Source organism: Podarcis vaucheri (genome assembly GCF_965113315.1).
Source record: "Podarcis vaucheri genome assembly, chromosome: 14".
NCBI classification, from domain to species: Eukaryota; Metazoa; Chordata; class Lepidosauria; order Squamata; family Lacertidae; genus Podarcis; species Podarcis vaucheri.
This window is the reverse complement of record NC_138752.1, coordinates 6,415,312-6,437,383: the sequence shown is the minus strand read 5'-3', so window position 1 is coordinate 6,437,383 and position 22,072 is coordinate 6,415,312. Positions and strand designations below refer to the sequence as shown.

The window sequence follows — 22,072 nt, the reverse complement described above, 5'->3', positions numbered from 1 at the left end:
AGAGAAAAAAGTTTGACTCTGCAATTCTATGTTTCGATGCTGATGTTTGATGTCCACATTCAGCGAGGGCTATTTTGCATGTAGGTAAAGGGACCCCTGACCAATAGGTCCAGTCGTGACCGACTCTGGGGTTGCGGCGCTCATCTCACTTTATTGGCCGAGGGAGCCAGCATACAGCTTCCGGGTCATGTGGCCAGCAGGACTAAGCCGCTTCTGGCGAACCAGAGCAGCACACAGAAACGCCGTTTACCTTCCCACCGGAGCAGTACCTATTTATCTACTTGCACTTTGACGTGCTTTCAAACTGCTAGGTTAGCAGGAGCAGGGACTGAGCAATGGGAACTCACCCTGTCGCGGGGATTCGAACCGCCAACCTTCTGATCGGCAAGTCCTAGGCTCTGTGGTTTAACCCACACTGCAAAAGGAGGAGAGGACAGCAGTCCTCATCCTCTTCTCATGTAGGGCTCCAAGGCCCAGAGAGAGTGGACAGCCTTATACTGAGTCAGGACACTGGTCCACCCATCTCTCCCACGGTTGCCTAAGCAGACTAGCCATGGCTCTTCCAGCCACTCTCTCAAGTGGAAGTCATTCCCAGCCACAGGAGCTTCTTTTTACAAAATAGGGGACTTTGCACCTGAGCTACAGCTCTTCCCCTTCTCCATTCTGCAAATGGCTCGACACTATTCAGACTGACTGAGCTAGGGGTGGAGAACAGCAAACGCAGGAGATCAAGACAGCCCTGGAAGTCTCTCTCTGAGCTTCCAGGCCAAGTGTCTCATCTGTTCTCTTCTCTGCCCTCCTCAAGTGCTTTTGCCTGGTTGGAATGCCTCCTTGGCGTTAATGGCCAGCGACTCTTGTTTGCCTGGGTGCAGGATGGAGAGAATGCGAACAGGTCCAGCATGGATGCCTCTGCCTTGTGTGTGGTTGGAATGCAGCCTACTGTATAAAGTCAGCTTCCCCTTGGCCCTGCTCTTTTTTGCCTGTGGCCCTGCCCACCACTGGCATGTGGCCCCTCCCTCATTTCACTCACATACCAGTCAATCATTTCACATCAGTGCTGCTCAATGGCTGAATCCATAGCAAGAGACACAATCATTCTTTTGACAGGAACGGTCAGTGATGGACAAGGCCTCATGACAAAGTAAATGAATTCTTTACTCCAAACCTTACCATGCGCTGCCCATATTTGCAATTGCTGAAAGAGAAGAAAATTGTTCATTCAGATTAAAAGAAAACCAAAAGGCAAGGAAATTTGAAAAGCCACCTCTTCGGCACACAGAACCAGCAGACATCAATCCTTAGATGAAGAATGTGGAAGAATGTGAAAGAAGAAATAATCCAAAGTTCAGAATTAACTCCCCCGTGGCTCGTCGCAGGTCACACCATTTTGGAGACATCACAATGCTGGCCTTTATCCAACTTTGGTTATCTGTGTTTGCTGCTCATGATACATCAGAGGTGCTCTCGGGTGCCTGAGATAACACCCTGACCCCCCAGTGCAAGCAAACAGAGGGATCACATAGAGGGGGCCCCTGCTTCCCAGCTCCCCTTTGACAGGCAAAGGTCACTGTTATCAGAAACATTTCATTAAAGTCAGGGGCCATATACCACCTCAGTTATGGTTGCTTTGCATGTATCTATCTATCTGAGGCATTTCTAGGCTGCTCTTCATAAAAACCAATCCTGGAGCAGGATAGCATGTAAAAAATATAACGCCCAGTGCTTTTTTCTGGGGGTCCTCAAGGGGACACAGTCCCAGTAAAACCCCCCCCCCCATGTTAAAAAGGTGGCACTTACTGTAACAACTTCATGGTCAGTACTGGCACCATTTTTTTCTAGGTAAAAAAAAGCACTGATGATTCCTAGAATGTAATAAAACCAAATTATAAATAAAACATAAGGTAAAGGTAAAGGGACCCCTGACCATTAGGTCCAGTCGTGGCTGACTCTGACGCCACACATTTAAAAGCGTCCTTTCAAATAAAACAGAACAGAACCTTAAAAGAGCAGTACCATCAGCAAACCAACAAGTTCAGCAGATTTTTATCTGGAGCAATCAGAATAACTATTTGACTATTGATTCAAAACCCTAAAATGTATTTTATATAACTGACTTTTTATTTCTATTCTTTGTATATTGTATTGTTGTTTTATTGCTATGGCCGATGGCAATGAAGCAAATAAAGGTTCATTCATTCATTAAGTTCAACAAGGGCACAGCCCTCCTCTAGCAGTGCCAATTTAGACAAAGGCAGGTGGGAAGATAAATTTGCTTTTAACTTGTGCTGACAAGCCATGCAGAGTTGGCGCCAGTCGAACCTGAGACTAAGGGGGGAGGACCTTCTGCAATCCGGGTGGCAGCGTGGCCTCAAGGCAAGAGCTCAGCAGATGTGGCACAGTTAAATGGGTGTTCCCCATGCCCAAAGCCATCACCATGTCTGGGCAGGTGCTCAGAGCAACCCATCAAATGCCTCGGTTCTAAGCTGTCTGTGGCTTTCTGTGTCAGAACAATCACCAAGGACTGGGCTTGGAATGGAACCAGGAGAAGGATCACCCACTCGGCCACCCAAAATGAAGCTGGTACTATGATGTTGTTGTTGTTTAGTCGTGTCTGACTCTTCGTGACCCCCATGGACCAGAGCACGCCAGGCACTCCCGTCTTCTTCTTTTTTTTTTTTTTAAAGATATTTATTGAAAATTTTCAGAAAATAAGAAAAAATAAAAAATAAACATACAAAATAATAAACAATAAAAAAACACACATTAATTTTCAATAATATAACTTCCATATCCTTATTTCCTCTGACCTCCTCATACTTCCCTTCTTTGTATTCCAATTCGAATTGTTGGTTCAGCAAATCTTTACCATAAAACTTTTACCCATTTATAATCCTTTTTTCATATCTCCTAAAGCATTACAGCTGGAAACCACTTAATTTCTATCCAACATCTTTCTAACATTCAGGCACTCCTGTCTTCCACTGCCTCCCGCAGTTTGGTTTCATGCTGGTAGCTTCAAGAACACTGTCCAACCATCTCGTCCTCTGTCATCCTCTTCTCCTTGGGTCCTCCATCTTTCCCAATATCAGGGTCTTTTCCAGGGAGTCTTCTCTTCTCATGAGGTGGCCAAAATATTGGTACTATGATAGGCTGTACTATTTCACCAAACCTCTAGTTGTAGTAGTGGTGTAGTGATTAGAGTGTCAGGATAGGACATGAAACTACTGGGTGGCCAGTCACTCTCCCTCTCAGCCTGACCTACCTGGCAGGGGTGCTGTGAGGATGAAACAAAGATAGGGAGAACCATGTATGCCACCTTGAGCTTCTTGGGGGGGAAAGGTGGGATATAAATGCAATGAATAAGTAAGAAATAAATCTACTGAAGGGAAATATCTGATTCATAAAAACTTGCATATAAAAATTATTCCCAACCCTTGTTCTTCTCCCTACCTTCCTTCTTTCAGGTGGTCACATAAACCCAGCCGTTACCTTTGCCATGTGCCTGTCAGGGAAGATAAGTTGGATTAAATTCCCTGTTTACGTCATAGCACAGTTTCTTGGCGCATTTGTTGGAGCAGCTGCTGTCTACTGGATCAACTACGGTGAGTGGAAGAGACCTGTCTCCTCCTCCTCCTCAGGAAACTTCCCAACAAAGACCAAAGTTACGCTTAGGTTGAAACCTTTTGGCCAACACTCAAAAGTTGAAATTTCTTGTAGGAATCTCATGTCATTTCAAGGTAGCTTCTGACCCCTCCTGTCCAAAAAAAAGAAGAAGTTCCTGCTAGATTGGATGTGTTTTGTGGTGCCCAAACTGAAATGACAGTCTAGTAGACAATGGAAAATACTGCTGTGAGTTTGTGGGGTTAGTCTGTATGATGCCTGAGTCCCTTCTCATTCCTGAGGTCCTCGTAGATCTAGCAAGGGTTAAAATTTAATGGAGAATTCCATTGTTGAACTAGTCAGGCAAGTTTCTTTGCGAGTTAATAACCCTAGTGGTCTGTAAAGGTAAAGGGACCCCTGACCGTTAGGTCCAGTCGCAGATGACTCTGGGGTTGTGGCACTCATCTCGCTTTATTGGGCGAGGGAGCCGGTGTTTGTCCGCAGACAGCTTCTGGATCATGTGGCCAGCATGACTAAGTCGCTTCTGGCAAACCAGAACAGCACACGGAAACGCCGTTTACCTTCCCGCTGGAGCGGTACCTATTTATCTACTTGCACTTTGATGTGCTTTCGAACTGCTAGGTTGGCAGGGACCGAGCAACGGGAGCTCACCCCATTGCGGGGATTTGAACCGCGGACCTTCTGATCGACAAGCCCAAGAGGTTCAGTGGTTTAGACCACAGCACCACCCGCGTCTGTACTAGTGGGCAAATGGGGGGCTTTGCCCCTCGTCACTTGGCTGGTTTGTGAGCTGAGAGCAGACTGCAGGCAGAAGCTGGGTGCCAGAGCCATGCTTGACTTCTCCTGGAATCAGATTCTGTGACTATGGGAGAAGCAAGACCTTTCAGGGTATTAATGCTGCGAGGTTGTATATATGTGTGTTAATAAGCCATATATATTAAAGACACCAGAGTCTCCACTGTCCCTCATTCTAAGGAAACTGAACCCTGGGTAAGTTCCTGGAAACCCTGTAATCTCACACCACTCAGAGATTGAGGAGGCATGCAACAATACTTTTTAAGGGATTTTGCCCAGAAATAAGGTTTAGCTATCAAATATGAAAGCTGGTATCCACCCACTTAAGGGACATGGGTGGACCTGTGGGTTAAACCACAGAGCCTAGGACTTGCCGATCAGAAGGTCGTCGGTTCGAATCCCCGCAACGGGGTGAGCTCCCGTTGCTCGGTCCCTGCTCCTGCCAACCTAGCAGTTCGAAAGCACATCAAAGTGCAAGTAGATAAATAGGTACTGCTCCGGTGGGAAGGTAAAGGGTGTTTCCGTGCGCTGCTCTGGTTAGCCAGAAGCAGCTTAGTCATGTTGGCCACATGACCCAGAAGCTGTACACCGGCTCCCTCAGCCAATAAAGCGAGATGAGTGCCGCAACTCCAGAGTCGCCCACGACTGGACCTAATAGTCAGGGGTCCCTTTACCTTTACCTTTATTCACCCACTTTTCAGGGATAATCGTTAGAGGTAACCCTGTTGTGCCATTAGAAAACAAACAGAAGTAACAGTAGCGGGTATCATTTATTAATTAATATTCTTCTTATTAGGATGGTAATCATGCTTGATCAGACTTGATGCTGAACTAAACAACACACACACACACACACGTGTACAAAGTGGGGGAGGTAAAGAAAAGCATGTTTCAGAGAAAGACGGGAGGGAGACAGCAAGCCCTCCAAGTGTCCCTATTTTCCAGGGACATCCTGGATTTAGAGAAGCTGTCCCAGTTTCTGATTTGATCCTGGAATGTCCCACTTTTCCTTAGGATGTCCTTATTTTCACTGAAGAAATGTTTGAGGATATGGCATTATCCTGCCCCCAACCTATCTGAAGGCAATCCTGTACAGTGGTACCTCGGGTTAAGTACTTAATTCGTTTCGGAGGTCCGTTCTTAACCTGAAACTGTTCTTAACCTGAAGCACCACTTTAGCTAATGGGGCCTCCTGCTGCCGCCGCGCCGCCGGAGCCCGATTTCTGCTCTCATCCTGAAGCAAAGTTCTTAACCCGAGGTACTATTTCTGGGTTAGCAGAGTCTGTAACCTGAAGCGTATGTAACCTGAAGCATATGTAACCCGAGGTACCACTGTATAGGGAAGTGTTTTTTAATGTTAAATGTATTATGTTTTTATATATGTTGGAAGCTGTCCAGAGTAGCTGGGGCAACCCAGTAAGATGTGTGGGATATAAATAGTAAAATTATCATTATGGAATGAGGTGTCCCTATTTTCATCGGAGAAATGTTGGAGGGTATGAGAGGGCAGTCCAAGTTTGCAGACTGGGGTTTGCTTCCACTGAAGCCATTTTCTCCAGTATTAACTTCACTCGTTGTTCACTCTCATTTGTTTTATTCCCAGAAAATCTATAAAAGGTTTCTGCCAAAGCGTGTGAGTTCTTCCTGCCTTTCTTCAGATGTGACAGATTAATTACTTAATTGGTTAATTTTTGCCTCCACTTGTCCCATGTGGACTAGCAACAAACTCCTCTTTTCAGAGGATCTGTCTCTTTAATTAGAAGGCTCCTCCTTGCCCCTTTCTTTTAAAGAGACTTTTGCCCCTGCTTGTCTCCTGTCCTCTGCCATGGCCAACATTCCTGGGTTGACCCTTAGTTAGACAGCCCCTGTTCCCTGCTGTGGATGGCGGAAGCCTTTAATTCTAGGTCTCCTCTTTGCAGTCATAAAAAAATAATTCTGATCATTATTTATAATAAACAAAAACATTAAAAATGCTCAGCAATTGCTCTGGCTGCAAAGAGGAAATGAGTAATTAAATCTTCCCTCTCCCGCAAGGAGAGAACAGTGGTTAGTTCAGGAATGTGCACCACCTGAAGGGTTTCAATGGGGTGTGTGTGTGTGTGTGTGTGTGTGTGTGTGTGTGTACACACCAAGCAGACTTTTTAATTTCACTTCATGCTAGTTGCAAGAAAGCAATGCCTCAAGAGCACAAAAGGGCCGGCAGTCCCCTTCTATGAGGTGGTCTGAAATATGCTGTTTAAATGCTTAATATTTATTAACCATGATTTCCCTTTAGATTTATTGATGTTCTACACTGGGGGAAAGCTCACCGTCACAGGAGTAAATAAAACGGCACATATTTTTGCAACATACCCAGAGGAGTATCTGTCCGTGGCAAATGGATTTTCAGATCAGGTAATTTAACCCATTTAAACCTGTCTCCTGTGTGGCTCAGCTGGGCATCTAGCAGGCAGAATTAAGGGAGCAGGAGTGACTGAGCTGAGGGTTCCACTATTAAGTGCTTTCATGTGTTTATTTAACAAAACTGATTGTAAAACAAGAAGTCTACATTCCACTTGATTGTAAAACAAGAAGTCTACATAAAATTAAAATAAACTATTAAGATTCTCTGAGGGGTGGGGAAAACACAGTTAAAATCAAGTATAGTAAAGGTAAAGGGGACCCCTGACCATTAATAATAATAATAATAATAATAATAATAATAATAATAATAATTTATTATTTATACCCCGCCCATCTGGCTGGGCTTCCCCGGCCACTCTGGGCGGCTTCCAAAAGAATATTAAAATACTATAATACATCAAACATTAAAAGCTTCCCGAAACAGGGCTGCCTTCAGATGTCTTCTAAAAGCCTGGTAGTTGTTGTTCTCTTTGACATCTGGTGGGAGGGTGTTCCACAGGGAAGGCGCCACTACCGAGAAGGCCCTCTGCCTGGTTCCCTGTAACTTGGCTTCTCGCAGTGAGGGAACCGCCAGAAGGCCCTCGGTGCTGGACCTCAGTGTCCGGGTAGAATGATGGGGGTGGAGACGCTCCTTCAGGTATACTGGACGGAGGCCGTTTAGGGCTTTAAAGGTCAGCACCAACACTTTGAATTGTGCTTGGAAACGTACTGGGAGCCAATGTAGGTCTTTCAAGACCGGTGTTATGTGGTCTCGGCGGCCGCTCCCAGTCACCAGTCTAGCTGCCGCGTTCTGGATTAGTTGTAGTTTCCGGGTCACCTTCAAAGGTAGCCCCACGTAGAGCGCATTGCAGTAGTCCAAGCGGGAGATAACCAGAGCATGCACCACTCTGGCGAGGCAGTCCGTGGGCAGATAGGGTCTCAGCCTGCGTACCAGATGGAGCTGGTAAACAGCTGCCCTGGACACAGATTTGACCTGTGCCTCCATGGACAGCTGTGAGTCCAAAATGACTCCCAGGCTGCGCACCTGGTCCTTCAGGGGCACAGTTACCCCATTCAGGACCAGGGAATCCTCCACACCTGCCCACCTCCTGTCCCCCAAAAACAGTACTTCTGTCTTGTCAGGATTCAACCTCAATCTGTTAGCCGCCATCCAACCTCCAACCGCCTCCAGACACTCACACAGGACCTTCACTGCCTTCACTGGTTCTGATTTGAAAGAGAGGTAGAGCTGGGTATCATCCGCATACTGATGAACAGCCAGCCCAAATCCCCTGATGATCTCTACCAGCAGCTTCATGTAGATGTTGAAAAGCATGGGGGAGAGGACAGAACCCTGAGGCACCCCACAAGTGAGGGCCCAGGGGTCTGAACACTCATCCCCCACCACCACTTTCTGGACACGGCCCAGGAGGAAGGAGCGGAACCACTGTATGACAGTGCCCCCAGCTCCCAGCCCCTCAAGACAGTCCAGAAGGATGTTATGGTCGATGGTATCAAACGCCGCTGAGAGATCCAGCAGAACTCTCACCTTTGTCCCTAGCCCACCGGAGATCATCAACCAGTGCGACCAAGGCAGTTTCAGTCCCGTGATGAGGCCTGAATCCTGACTGGAAGGGATCCAAATTAGGTCCAGTCGTGACCGACTCTGGGGTTGCGGTGCTCATCTCACTTTACTGGCCGAGGGAGCATGTGTACAGCTTCCAGGTCATGTGGCCAGCATGACTAAGCCGCTTCTGGCGAACCAGAGCAGTGCATGAAAACGCTGTTTACCTTCCCGCCAGAGCGGTACCTATTTATCTACTTGCACTTTGACGTGCTTTTGAACTCCTAGGTTGGCAAGAGCAGGGACCGAGCAACGGGAGCTCACCCCGTCGCGAGGATTCGAACCGCCGACCTTCTGATCGGCAAGTCCTAGGCTCTGTGGTTTAACCCACAGCGCCACCCGCGTCCCATAAAATCAAGTATATAAAAGCATTAAACACACAAATTGAAATCTACAGTGGCTAAAGAGAGATAAAACACATGTAACTTCTACCTGACTGGAGAGACTTTTTATGCAGGTGCCAAAAAGAGTAAAGCAAAGCTCCTGCCTGGTGTCAATAGGCAGGAAGTTCCGAAGTGTAGGCTCTGCCACACTAAATGATGAGCTATGTGTGTGTGTGGAATGGGATTGATGTGGCCCCTGTAACAGTGCCAGTTCTGCAGGCTGAAGCAGTTGAGCGGGCATATATGGGGTAAGGTGACTCCCTACTGCTATTACACGCCTGAGCCACTGGGAAGGCATGGGGTGGAAACAGGACTTTAGGGCTGGAATAACATTCCCATTGCCCAGGAACCAGCTGTGCCAAATTCCAGGGCAATTTTATTTTTCCAGCCCTGCAAAATGGATTTGGAAGCTGGTCAGCACAAAGCGGAGTAAGAGAGCAATAATGTTAGGGTCTGCCCACAAAAGAGCTTTCCTTTGGGTGAACTGTGGTGTAAAACTGGGTATGAGGAAGCTGGAATCTTCACCACCTTTGGGGGCTCCAAGTCTCTGTAGGACCTCCCAAAACCCCAAGTCTTGGGCCAGGGATTTTCCGACCTTGTGTACTGGAGACTGGGCACAGGGGTAGTCCCGTATCAAGGGCTCATTGGGGGCCAAATCTGCTCATGCAACCTTTCTACCACCATTTGGGGGCAGGGGGGAGGGCTGAAGCCACTGGTGCTGTGCTGAAATTTTCTTCTACATTCTTGTCAAACATTTCACATCAATTAAGAAGACGTTTTATTCAAAAATTACAACGTGTGGGCATTTTGTTCTGCTTACCTTACTTTTGAGGTAGTTGAGGATCCTCTCTTTAATTCTGCAAACCATCTCTCTGGAGGTCTGCAGCCTGCACTTCCTGAGGACCCCACAATGTCCTCAGCTGGCCTTTCCTATATGCATAGGCAGCTGGCGAGGCTGCCCCCAGTGTCCCCGGCAGCTGCTAACTGTGGTGGCTTTTTAAAGGGAAGTCTTTTCAAAGTTTTGTGGGAGCGGCTGAGCACTCCCTCAATAATAAAAATTACTTCTTCCTGGCAGGGCCAGCCCACCCATGAGGCCAAGTAAAGCAACTGCCTCAGGCGGTAGGATCCACTGAGACAATGGATCCAGGTGTAAATCTTCATCCAGGGCCAGCCAATCTGTGAAGCGACTGCTTCAGGTGGCAGGATCCAGAGGGGCAGCAGATCCCAATGTCAATTCCCCCCCCGCCCCCTCGTTCCTGTTGTAGATCTTCACTCACCCCTTCTTCCCTGGCCAGGGTGGGGGAGGCACCCTTTTCTGGTACCCAAATGTCTTGGGCTGGTCCTACCTCCTGGGCTGAATCCGCCTGCTTTTCACTGACCAGGTGATGTCGACAGCCATCCTTCTCCTGGGTATTTTTGCCGTTTTTGACCCGTGCAACCTTCCTGTGCCGAAGGGGCTGGAGCCCATTGCCATTGGCCTGGTCATCATACTGCTGACGTCTTCCATGGCCAGGAACAGTGGCTGTGCCATGAACCCTGCCAGAGACCTGTCCCCACGCCTCTTCACCTACTTTGCTGGATGGGGGCCTGAAGTCTTCACGTAAGTCCGCTCGCCTTGGCAGAAGGATAAACCGCATTTGTGGAACCATTTAAAAGCTAGGATGGCTTTGCTCATAGGTGGGGTCTGTGGGGAGGGTGGATGTTTTCCTCATATCTGGCCAGCAAGCTTCCCATGGTCATCTGGTCAACCACTGTGACCACAGGATACTGGCCTGATCCAGCAGGTTGTCTTATATTCTTATCATTGTTTTCACGTGAATTACCTTGCTGTAATCCTTAGAGCGATCCTGTAAATCATCATTATTACCCTCAGTCAGAGGCAGAGTGACTAGTTTAAAGTCACTTCATGAGATCTGTGTTCATGGCAGGGGTGAGATTCTGACTCATAGCTCAGTCTCTTGGCTGCTACTCTGCAGTAACTCCTTACCCTGCCAACGAAAGCAGAGATGGGCAGAACCACCACTCTGCCCCATAGATACCAACATATGGATATCTATCTATATCTATCTATCTGAAGCTGTCTTATTCTGCCTGGCCTTTAATTTGAATTCAGCCTGATCTTTTATTTCCCTTTTCTTCCTTCCCCCTCCCCTTTTATGAAGATCACCCACTCTGAGACCCCACAGCTAATTCTCCCCTGGGCTCCTCGCTGGCCCAAGTAGGACCAATTCAGCCAGCTAGCCCTGGGGATTATCTAATTGATTTTTGAATTTTATTGTTATTCATGTTTATATATTGTATTTTATGCTGTTTTTATAATTTAGCGTTTTAGAATTTGTTGTTAGCTGCCCTGAGCCTGGTTTTTGAACCAGGAAGGGCAGGGTATAAATAAAAATATTATTATTATTATTATTATTATTATTATTATTATTATTATTATTATTATTATGGCCCAGTTTTAATGTCACATTAAACCATAATGTAAAACAAACTATGGTTTAATGTAAAAGACCAGCATGGTGATGCACACTTCTCAAGAGAGTCCGTCTTGTCTTTTGAATTGGCTTCACTCCAAACAAACCCTGAGCAATTTCCAAGGTTTGTTCTTGGCTTGTGCTGGAGTCCAGGTTTACAGAATACCAGAAGCCGGACTCTGGCTTGTTCTGTCTGAGGTGCAGCAGCAGCAGTTCAGTGGGGGCCCCTTCCCAGGAACTTCCATGTTAAAACCTTCCATGTTAAAACTCCTCACCTGGAGTACTGTGTCCAGTTCTGGGCACCACAATTCAAGAAGGACACTGACAAACTGGAACGTGTCCAGAGGAGGGCAACCAAAATGGTCAAAGGCCTGGAAACGATGCCTTATGAGGAACGGCTAAGGGAGCTGGGCATGTTTAGCCTGGAGAAGAGGAGGTTAAGGGGTGATATGATAGCCATGTTCAAATATATAAAAGGATGTCACATAGAGGAGGGAGAAAGGTTGTTGTCTGCTGCTCCAGAGAAGCGGACACGGAGCAATGGATCCAAACTACAAGAAAGAAGATTCCACCTAAACATTAGGAAGAACTTCCTGACAGTAAGAGCTGTTTGACAGTGGAATTTGCTGCCAAGGAGTGTGGTGGAGTCTCCTACTTTGGAGGTCTTTAAGCAGAGGCTTGACAACCATATGTCAGGAGTGCTCTGATGGTGTTTCCTGCTTGGCAGGGGGTTGGACTCGATGGCCCTTGTGGTCTCTTCCAACTCTATGATTCTATGATTCTATGATTCTAAAACACAGTTGTATGTTACCTGGCTGTCGTGTTTCCCTAACCTGCTCCTTTTTACCTGAAGAGACTGAGATCTGAACCTGGGGCAGGGGTTTAGTGCTCTAAACACAAAGCTGAAGCTCTTTCACCTGGCTGTGGAAGCAGGAGCGGTTCTAAAAAGCTCACTGAAATAAGAGAGTGGGGGTCTTTCATCCCGTGAGTGCCAAGGCTCAGAAAAGACAGCGGAAGGTGGAGGAATTCAGGGTGATGGAGAAGATGCCTCTGCCTTCGCCTCCATCGTGTTGCAAGGGTGACCTCTAGTGGACACACACAAGCATCTCTTTCTAATCGGAGCAGAGGAAACAGTCAATTGTTCTTGGGAGACTCTAATAAGAGTACTGTATGAGTTTCTTTCCAGCAGTGCTCCTGGTGCTGTCGTTCCCGCAGCCTCCAGTGTGGCTGGCATCAGTGCCAGATTTAGGGAAGTGTGGGTGGTTCCCTCCCCCGCCCCCCCCGGGTGCTGAGCCAAGCGTGTGCAATACAATAATAATAAGCAACTGTACCAAAAGGAATTATTGTGAAAATAAGAAGTATTGGGGGGGGGGTCAGATTTTGTCCTCGCTCAGGGTACCATATTACCCAATTCCATCCCTGCTAGCATCATCACACTGTGACGTGATTTCTGTTCCATTTCAAAATGAGGATAAACTTCCAATTTAAGAGGTTTTGTCTGCAGGCTGTCAGGCCTGGCCTTGAAAATGTAATAAGTTGCAGTGCTTCAGCTACAAGCTTCCATGTCGAAGGGGTTTCCACCCCTCCTGCTCTAATCAGCAATGGTAGCCTGCAAACAGAACAGGGAACAGGGTGCCCCTCAAAATACACTCTGCCTGTTGCCAAACCAGCCCCCACGTGGCTGCACCTGAAGAGTGACAGTAGCCTAGCTGCGTCCCTTGCAGATCCATTTTCTGACTCTGCTCCTTTGCCTTTAACAACCTAGCAAGGAGAAATTATTATTATTATTATTATTATTATTATTATTATTATTATTATTATTATTAATTTATTTATATCCTGCCCTCCCCAGCCGAAGCCAGACTCAGAGCGGCTAACAACAATAAAAGTAACACAGCATTCTAAAATCAATTCATTTTAAAATCAATTCAAAATCAAATTAATGGCAACCATTGGGCTAGAGTTCTGTGAGGATTGCCAAAGGAGGGGGTCAGACTGTGCCTTGGCCTAAGGCCTGGTGGAACAGCTCTGTCTTGCAGGCCCAGTGGAAAGATGCCAAGTCCCGCAGAGCCCTAGTCTCTTGTGACAGAGCGTTCCACCAGATCGGGGCCACGACCGAAAAAGCCCTGGCTCTGGTTGAGGCCAGCCTAACCTCCCTGTGGCCTGGGACCTTCAAGATGTTTTTGTTTGAAGACCGTAAGGTCCTCCGTGGGACATACCAGGAGAGGCTCTACCAGGGCAGAAACAGCTTTCCCCACGGATAGGAAGCTTTTAACTGAAAGCACAGTGGCCCATTCAAAGCTTCAGTACCACATTGTCTCACCACACCAGAGAGGCAGTTGATAGTGGAAGTGGATAGGGGAGCCACCACATATCAGGTCTACAAAAATGTAGGCACCGAAAACATTGGAATGCTAATCTCTCTCTCTCTTCCCCCAGGGCTGGCCACCACTTTTGGTGGGTCCCTATCGTCGGCCCGATGGTGGGGGCCGCTATCGGAACTGCTATCTACATGCTCTTCATTGAACTTCACCACGCCCCTCGGGAGCCACCCCAGCGCAGTGCAGAACATGAGAAATACACCCTCACAAACATGGAGGAAGAGAAGTCGCTCCACACTTCCATTTAAAAATGGACATGCCCCCCTAGAGCAGCCCTTGCCAGGTGGGCCACGTGGAAAACAGAGGGTTTTGAGAGTTGGGCCAGGCAGCTCAACCTCCCTCTTCTTTGCATTGCAGGACAGGTGGAAAGGGAACCGGGAGATGGCTGCATCGCCTGGGGAAGGATGTTTGCTCTCTGCGCAGCTGAGGTCCAGTTCCCACCCCCACCCCCGAATCTAAAAGGGGGAGCAGTCACCTGACCTGCTAATGCAACCTATGCAATTTAAATAATGTCGCCTAATTAACCACTAATGAGTGAGGTTCATGTCAACAAGCTGCAGACAGAGGCTGTTAATTGTTCCGTGGTGCCACTAGCAGAGACTCATTACTGCCAAAAGCATCTGTTGAAAAAGGCTATATTTTACAGGGTGGAGGTTTTTTTAAAAAAGAAAATACGCCCTTGAATGAGATAACCTTAAATGAGGCTGGCCTGGCTGTGTTTTAAAAGCATTAACAGCACACCTATCAAACAGCAATTAACTCAGATGGTTTTCATGGACGATTAGACCAATGATGGCAGATAAGTATAACAATGCTTATGAAGGCTGATGGGGGGACTCCATGTTCAAGGGCAGTCTACCTCTACATAATTGAATGCTGGGAACAAACAATAGGAAAGACTCCTTCCCTTCCTGCCATATTTGCCAGTTTCGCCAGAGGCTCCTGGTTGGCTTCTGGATCCCATTTCCCCTGATAGAACGCATTTTTGCATTTTTGCATATTGTTTTCACTAATATATGCTTTCTTATACACTTTCTCAAAATATATGGAAAAGAACTTTTCTAATTTTTGTTAGGCAATCCTTCAGCCAAAAGAGTAAACATGCACATACACACACACTATGTGTAAAAAAATGCAATTATGTGAAAATATACAAAATGCATTCTATTGGGAGGAAATATTTTTTTAAAATTAGGCAAATTGGATGCAAAAATGTGTATTTTAGAAGAAATGCACATTAAAATCCTGGCAATCTTTGTGGAGAGATATAAATATATATATGGATGTGGAAAACTGAATATTGGAAAAACCAAATTTAAAATTGTCAGTCTCTAACTTTTTGGGACACTAAAGTTTGGGACACCAAAGGCTTTATTCCAGGCATTTCCAAGGGCTTCCCGTGCCAGATATCTTACTTCCCGTGCCAGATATCTTAATCTTAATGGGATCTTCCTAAACTAGAAGAGTTCCCTGTACTTCCCTTCCTGTGTTTCTTGGTTTGTGTCTGCAGCCCCATCTAATTTCACTGTCGTGTGTTTAAATACACGCATCACTAATCATAACTTTGCTGTTCCTATGACATCTGTTCATCAGTATCCATCCACGAAATACTCTTTTTCTGATTTTATGCACCCGCACCTTTGGGGGCAAATGCTCTGGAGGGGAAAGAACATTTTACAAATGTACCCCTCTCATTCCACCCACATCTTCCACCTGTAACAGTTTAATCAAGCAATTCAACAGTTTAGGAACGAAGTGGGCATTTAGGCTGGTTGTTAGGCTCAAACGAAGTGGTTGTTAGGCTCAAAGGCCAAAGCAGCAACTCCAATGCAGGGGTGACCCCCCCATGACCCTCCAGATGTTGCTAGACTCCCAACTCCCACCAGCCTCAGCCCAAGGCATAGCTAATGTTCAAGAGTGATGGGAGTTGTAGTCTGATAACATCAGGGAAAGGCGGCTACACTTTAGCCATCTCTGCACAAAAGAGTGGGAGGAGCACATTGGACAGGGCACCCTGTGCACAGAGGACTTTTAAACATGCTGTGCAGGAGATAGGCAGGTCTGACCCACAGGGCCCAATCCACCTGGACACTCTCCTTCCTACACAAGTTCCACTAACACCTACAATAACAACTTCCCAGCAGACTGTGCCCCATGTTTATTAATGGTAAATGTGGGGAGGAGTCCATCACCAACAGCACCTCTGCGTCTTTCAGTAATGCTAAATTTGTCAGGGAAGTTCCGCAATGTGCCATATTTTCTCCTACTCACTCTTGCCTCTTTCCCCTGGCATATCACCCAAGGACTAGCCTTTCAACGGAAAGTATTTATACCTACTTAAGAGGTTCCAAAACGCTTTGCAGGACCCAACCAGCAACCAGCAAATTTTTTCTCCACCACAGAATGGGCAGGAGGCGCTTGGGCCTTAGTCTTTGGTGGCAGAAGTGCGCTCTCCTCCCTCTCCCTCTCCCCCCCCCCCGCCCTCTCTCCTGGTTTCCAGCAGTGGGAAAAGAGTAGAGAGCCTTCTCTGATTTTTATATATACACTGATAATGACCACAAATAAAGTGATTTTTTTGGTCTTCTGGTAACTCAAAAGTTTATCTGGGGCAAAACAAGGTGTGTGTGTGTGTGTGTGTGTGGCAGAACTCCCTCTTAGCAGCATGCCACGATGGTCACAGCATCACCTGTGCAGGTAATAGGGGTGTCTCTCCACTACTACAACAGTGCAGCTAATGAGATCAAAAAGCAAAATTGGCCTGTGTAGGAGGCCAAGAGCTGCTGAAATATTTATAAGCCGCACTTTCCTATATCACAAGGCAGCATACAGATTAAAAACACAGCATTACAACAGAAAAATCAAAGAGCCAGTTGGAAGACCATCGCAGGTTTGAAAGGCCTGCCTGGGTAATACAGTTTTTAGAAGCAGCGGTGTAGTGTTAGGGGGGCATGGCTCTAGGTGCAGAATCGGGGGCACAAACTGGGCGCCCCAGCCCCACAGAGATCCCTGTGCCCTGCCTGACTCCAGCAGCAGGGGCTTGGTGAGAGCAGAGGGTGAAGAGAGAGCCCACCTGGCAGCAAGAGCTGGGCAACTGTGCTCACCTGCCCCAGGACCAGCAAGCAGCGCTACGCCCCTGTTCAGAAGCTGACTCAAAGCAAGCAGAGAATGGGCTCCTGCCGAACCTCTGTTGGCACAGTGTTCCACAGGGCCAGGCTCAGCGCCTCGTAAAGGCCGGGTGAAACCTCAGGGCCAGGTTGGACCACCAAAAGTGCCCCATCAGAAGATCAGAGCATAAGGAATCAGGTGGACTTTGGGCCCAAGTTGCTTAGAACTTTGTGAACCAACACAAGAATCTAAACAAGAACCATGAGACCGGCCTGGTTGCAAATTGGTAGCCAGTGCAGGTTCGTTGCATCTTTAGAGCTCAGATTTATGGTTGGCAATCTGTTTCGTTTTTTTAATAACTTGTTACATTTGTCTTCCCGCTTTTCCTTCAGAAAGCCCAGAACTGCATACATCAGTCCTCCCCAAACTGATGCTCTCCAGATGTTGTTCGACTCCCAACCCCTCTCAGCCGCAGGCATCCTGGCCAGCGGTCAGGCAGGTGGTGGAAGTTATTGCCCAGCAGAATCTGGAGAGCATAAGGTCGAGCAGGACGAGTGTCCATGATTCACTATTTTATCCTCACAACCACCTTTCAAGATAATCTAGGTTGAGAAAGTATGGCGCTGAGCCAACCAGGTCGCCCAAATGAACTTCCATGGCTGAGAAGGAATTTGAGCTCAGTTGCCTCTGACCCTGCCCTGGCTCTCCACCCAGGATACCACACAACTAGAACACAGAACAATCTAGTGCCTCCAAACCTTGGCAAAGAGGCTAACTTCCTGGACTAGGAAGTTGTGCTGGGCCCAGGGGTTAACCCGAGCAACGTGGTCCAGGTCTGGTCCCAAATCCAAGGATTCTATGAGGAGTCAGTCCAACAGGGCCAAGGCAGGAAACCAGGCTAGGTCAGGCACAGGGTCTCAGGCAGGTTCCAGCAAACAGCAATGTTGCTGCCACAACCTGGGGCAGGGTCCGACAGCCTTTTATCTCTGACGGGGTAGCGGCCGGTCCTGATCCCCCAGTGACTCAACTCCCTGTCTCGCCCGAAGGCGAGCACTCCTCCTGCGAGTACTCAGGTCTCTCCTTCTCTCAGATCTGAGTCTCTGCCGCTCAGGAGATGTCGGTGGGCTACTAGACCCAGAGGCCACCTCAGCCTCTCCTGACCCAACTGGCAGTGGAGCAGCTGTAAGTGATGGCCCAGCTGGAGGCAACGAGGTCATCCCCACATCTGGAGCCAGGGCAGGCTCAGGCCCCTGACTTGGCCCAGCTGGTGCTTGTTGCAGGGGAAACTGTGCAGACTGGGACTCCTCAGGATCAGGCCCCAGACTTGGTTCAGATGAATCCTGAGGCAGAGGATCCGGTGCAGACTGAGACTCCTCCAGTTCCGAGTCCGAGCCCGAGCCCCAGGCCATCACAGGAGTGTTGCAACTTGTCAATGTTCACCAGGTAGGCGGGAAGTAGCCCACAGTGCTCCAGAGGAACCCAACCGTTGAACCCAGGAAAGCCAGCCAGCCCCTTTCTGGTGGTGCCGTGCTGGCTGTCCTCCAATTGATGGCTTGCCTTGCAGTTGCATGAAAGGCAGGCTTTAAACACAGGCAGCCAAGTAGGTGCGTCTGGAATCACAGTCTTAGGCTGCATATACACCATATGTTTAAAGTGCACACACACACACACGCACACAGAACCGTGGGAACTGTAGTTTGCTCTTTAAAGGTAAAGGGACCCCCGACCATTAGGTCCAGTCGCGAACGACTCTAGGGTTGCGGCGCTCATCTCGCTTTATTGGCCGAGGGAGCCGGCATACAGCTTCCGGGTCATGTGGCCAGCATGACTAAGCCACTTCTGGCGAACGAGAGCAGCACACAGAAACACCGTTTACCTTCCTGCCGGAGTGGTACCTATTTATCTACTTGCACTTTGGCGTGCTTTTGAATTGCTAGGTTGGCAGAAGCAGGGACCGAGCAATGGGAGCTCACTCCATCATAGGGATTCGAACAGCCGGCCTTCCTTACACAGCTGCAATTCCCAGCACCCTTAACAAACTAGAGTTCCAAGAATTGTTCTTTTTTAGGGGAGTGGCTTCAATGAATGACGTGTGCACAGCCTTAGTAAGTTTGTTGATGACAACCAGGCATTGTTGCTAAGCCTGTCTGATGCCTCCACAAGCATTTCCCTAACAGAGTTTTGCAGAAAGGCCGAACTGCCCCTTCTCCTTCTTGCCTCTGGGCTTGCCTGCAGTTGCCGTCTCTGGTACAATTCAGAACTTTCCTTTCCAAAAGTTTGCACAGGTAAGTGATGAGCAGCTCTGCGCACCCCATAGGATTGTGCTTTTCCTCTCTCTCTCTTTCCCCCCGTTCTCCTTCCCTGTCAGCCATTCCAGACTAAAGCACCTCAAGATTCCTGGCCTGTGTATGGCGCACCCCCCCCAATAATGCAACTAGAGATGCCCAACAATAGATTAGGTTATTGGGAAGCAAAAAATAGAGATATTGGGGCAGGGGCACAGCAAACATAGCAGCAACAACAACCTAAAACCCAACAGCAGGTCAACTGAGGTTGAGGAAAAATACTCATAAAGGTGTCAAAGTTAATTTAAATGGACAGATTATTTGACAGTCCAAGATAAATACCTCACACGCTTTCCCTTTGAAAGCCCCCTCTCTCAAAAATGACCAAATTTACAGGCTGTTACTTGGTTGCGTTTTGCCACAGGCCACTGCTAAATTGTCCATGTCTGGAAGTATCCTTGAAGGCAGATGTTCCAGGCTCAGCCAGCTGCTGTTGGGACCAGCCTTGTCCCCTTGTGCTGCTTGCTGTAGCTTTCCTGGTCCACCCCCATAGGTCTTCCCCAGAGAGAAGCCATTGCTTTGTGTTTACAGCAGGATCCCATCCAACGTAGACCCTAGAGAGACCTCTTTCGCTTAGGGCCCTGCAGATCTCACTCCCAACTGAAGACCTGGAGAAACCAGACTGGATTCAGAGCCCCCTTTTAGGGATTCCTCAGGAACCCCACCGATCCAATTCCAAGCCCTGCCTTGATCTCCACCCTCACCCATGTCCCCCTCCCCCTGACAGGCCTCAGGAGTGAAGGCAGCAGAAGCCCAGAGTAGTGCTCATTTGACTGCCATGGGTCTACCTAGGAGGAGAGAAGCCCGGCAAAAGAGCAGGTAGCCATGCAGCTAGCAATGCCTAGCAACCTCCCCTTCTCCTCTCCCTACAGCTCTGTGGCTTTAGCCTCCACACCATGTCCTGGTCATGTACATGTAGTACATGTGAAAAGGATGTAGGGGTCTTAGTGGACCACAAGCTTAACATGAGTCAACAGTGTGATGCAGCAGCAAAAAAAAGGCTAATGCTATTCCAGGCTGGATCAACAGAAGTAGAGTGTCCAGATCAAGGGAAGTAAGAGAACCACTCTATTCTGCCTTGGTCAGACCACACCTGGAACACTGTGTCCAATTCTGAGCACCACAATTTAAGAAGGATGTTGACAAGCTGGAAAGTGTGCAGAAGAAGGCAACCAAGATGATCAAGGGTTTTTAAACCAAGCCTTATGAGGAATGGTTGGAGCTGGGTATGTTTAGCCTGGAAAAGAGGAGACTGAGAGGAGATAGGATAGCCATCTTCAAATATCTCAAGGGCTGTCACATAAAAGACGGAGCAAGCTTGTTTTCTCCTGCTCTGGAGGGCAGGATTCGAACCTATGGCTTCAAGTTACAAGTAAGGAGGTTCAGACCAAACATCAAGAAGAACTTTCTGGCAGTAAGAGCTGTTCAACCACAGAATGGTCTCCCTCGGGAGGTGGTGGACTCTCCCTCCTTGGAGGTTTTTAAGCAGTTTGGATGGCCATCTGTCATGGATGCTTTAGGTGAGATTATCTGCATTGCAGGGGCTGGACTAGATGACCTTTGGGTTCCCCTCTAACTCTACCATTCTATGCACAGTTTACTATCTTTGCATCCCTAAACTCATGAGGCGTGCCACTGAGCATGAAGGAGTAATGTTCACCCCACACCTTCCAGACCATGTGTGATTATTTTTCAACTCCCGCTTCCCCAAGACAGACTTGGCCATTCTCGGTGTCCTTCCTGTAGGGTCTGCCATGGACTTTTCCACCAACCCTGAGGTTTCAGAAACCCATTCCTGTGCCATAGTGACCACAACAACATTGCTATAGCCATCTTGAGTTACTGAAAGAAATTGCAACTCATCCTCCTTGGTATATGCTGTTTTCCTCCACCCCTTTTGCAGAGAATTTTGCCTCCTCTCCCAGAATCATTCTCCCTCTCTCTCTCTTACACACACACATGCAGATACAGACCAAAATAGCTCCCTGGAAAGGCATTTAAGCAGCCAAAGATAATCCACCAGAGCCAGGAAATCGAGAGGATTCCCACTGCACAGATCATAAATGGTCTGCTTCCTTTATTGACCACCCCCCATCAATTAACTATTTTTAATCAAAGTCTAGTTTGCACAACAGCCACGCAAGCTGGAAAGCATGATGATGGGAAATGAGGCTCTCCAGCTCATTACATAATTATCAATCAAAACGTATGTTTATAGCAAACATTTAATGAGGAACTAATGAGCTCCCTGGATAGCTGAAGCTAATATTATACCAAAATCTGCATCTCTCTCTTCAAAAGTTCCTTTTTTCTTTCTGCTGACTTGTTTGCATTACCTGTCAGTAATGTTCTCATGGAAGACACGTGTTGGTTCATAATATTCCGCGCCCCTCACCCTTTTTCTGCTCCCCTTTTGCCTGTTAGAAATCATTTTTAAAGCTACGTTGTGGGGAGCGGGCAAGCGAAACAAGTATGGGATAATAAAATGCATGTAGGAAAAATGGAAGGCACAGACACCAGCTGGACAGCTCAGCTGGTTAGAGCTCAGTTGGTACTGAGAACGCCAAGGTTGCAGGTTCGATCCCCATATGAGACAGCTGCATATTCCAGCCTCGCAGGGGGTTAGATTAGAGATCCTCAGGGTCACTACCAACTCTACAACTCTATGATTTTATAACCTCTTGACACAGATCATTTGAAATGGCAACATACAAATATAGCTACATGATGCATTCTCACTGCAAGATCAGTGGGAAAGTGAGGCATTAGACAAGATGGTGAGATCTCTGTGTAACATCCTGATATTCTTTGGAATTCTCTGCCACAAGGTGTAGTGATGATGGCCCCTGGTTTGGGAGCTATAAAAAGGAGAGTGGGGCAAATCATAAAGCTGGGGGGGCCGTGAAGGTCATCTTGCCTGACCACATGGAGGAAGAGAGGAAAGTGGCACCTCCATCTTCTG

At 47.6% G+C, this 22,072-nt stretch overlaps 1 protein-coding gene across 2 annotated transcripts in view; it reads left to right on the top strand.

The window, feature by feature from the left end:
* AQP9 (aquaporin 9) overlaps nucleotides 1–15,222 on the top strand; it is a 29,409-nt gene extending 14,187 nt beyond the window's left edge. For both annotated transcript variants that reach the window (XM_082198817.1, XM_082198816.1), the window contains 4 exons: nucleotides 3,465–3,602; nucleotides 6,692–6,810; nucleotides 10,188–10,405; nucleotides 13,719–15,222. In XM_082198817.1, coding sequence (XP_082054943.1) covers nucleotides 3,465–3,602; nucleotides 6,692–6,810; nucleotides 10,188–10,405; nucleotides 13,719–13,908 — 665 coding nt within the window. In that variant the 3' untranslated portion in view covers nucleotides 13,909–15,222. The remainder of the gene's footprint in view (nucleotides 1–3,464; nucleotides 3,603–6,691; nucleotides 6,811–10,187; nucleotides 10,406–13,718) is intronic.
* The last annotated feature ends 6,850 nt before the right edge of the window (nucleotides 15,223–22,072 follow it).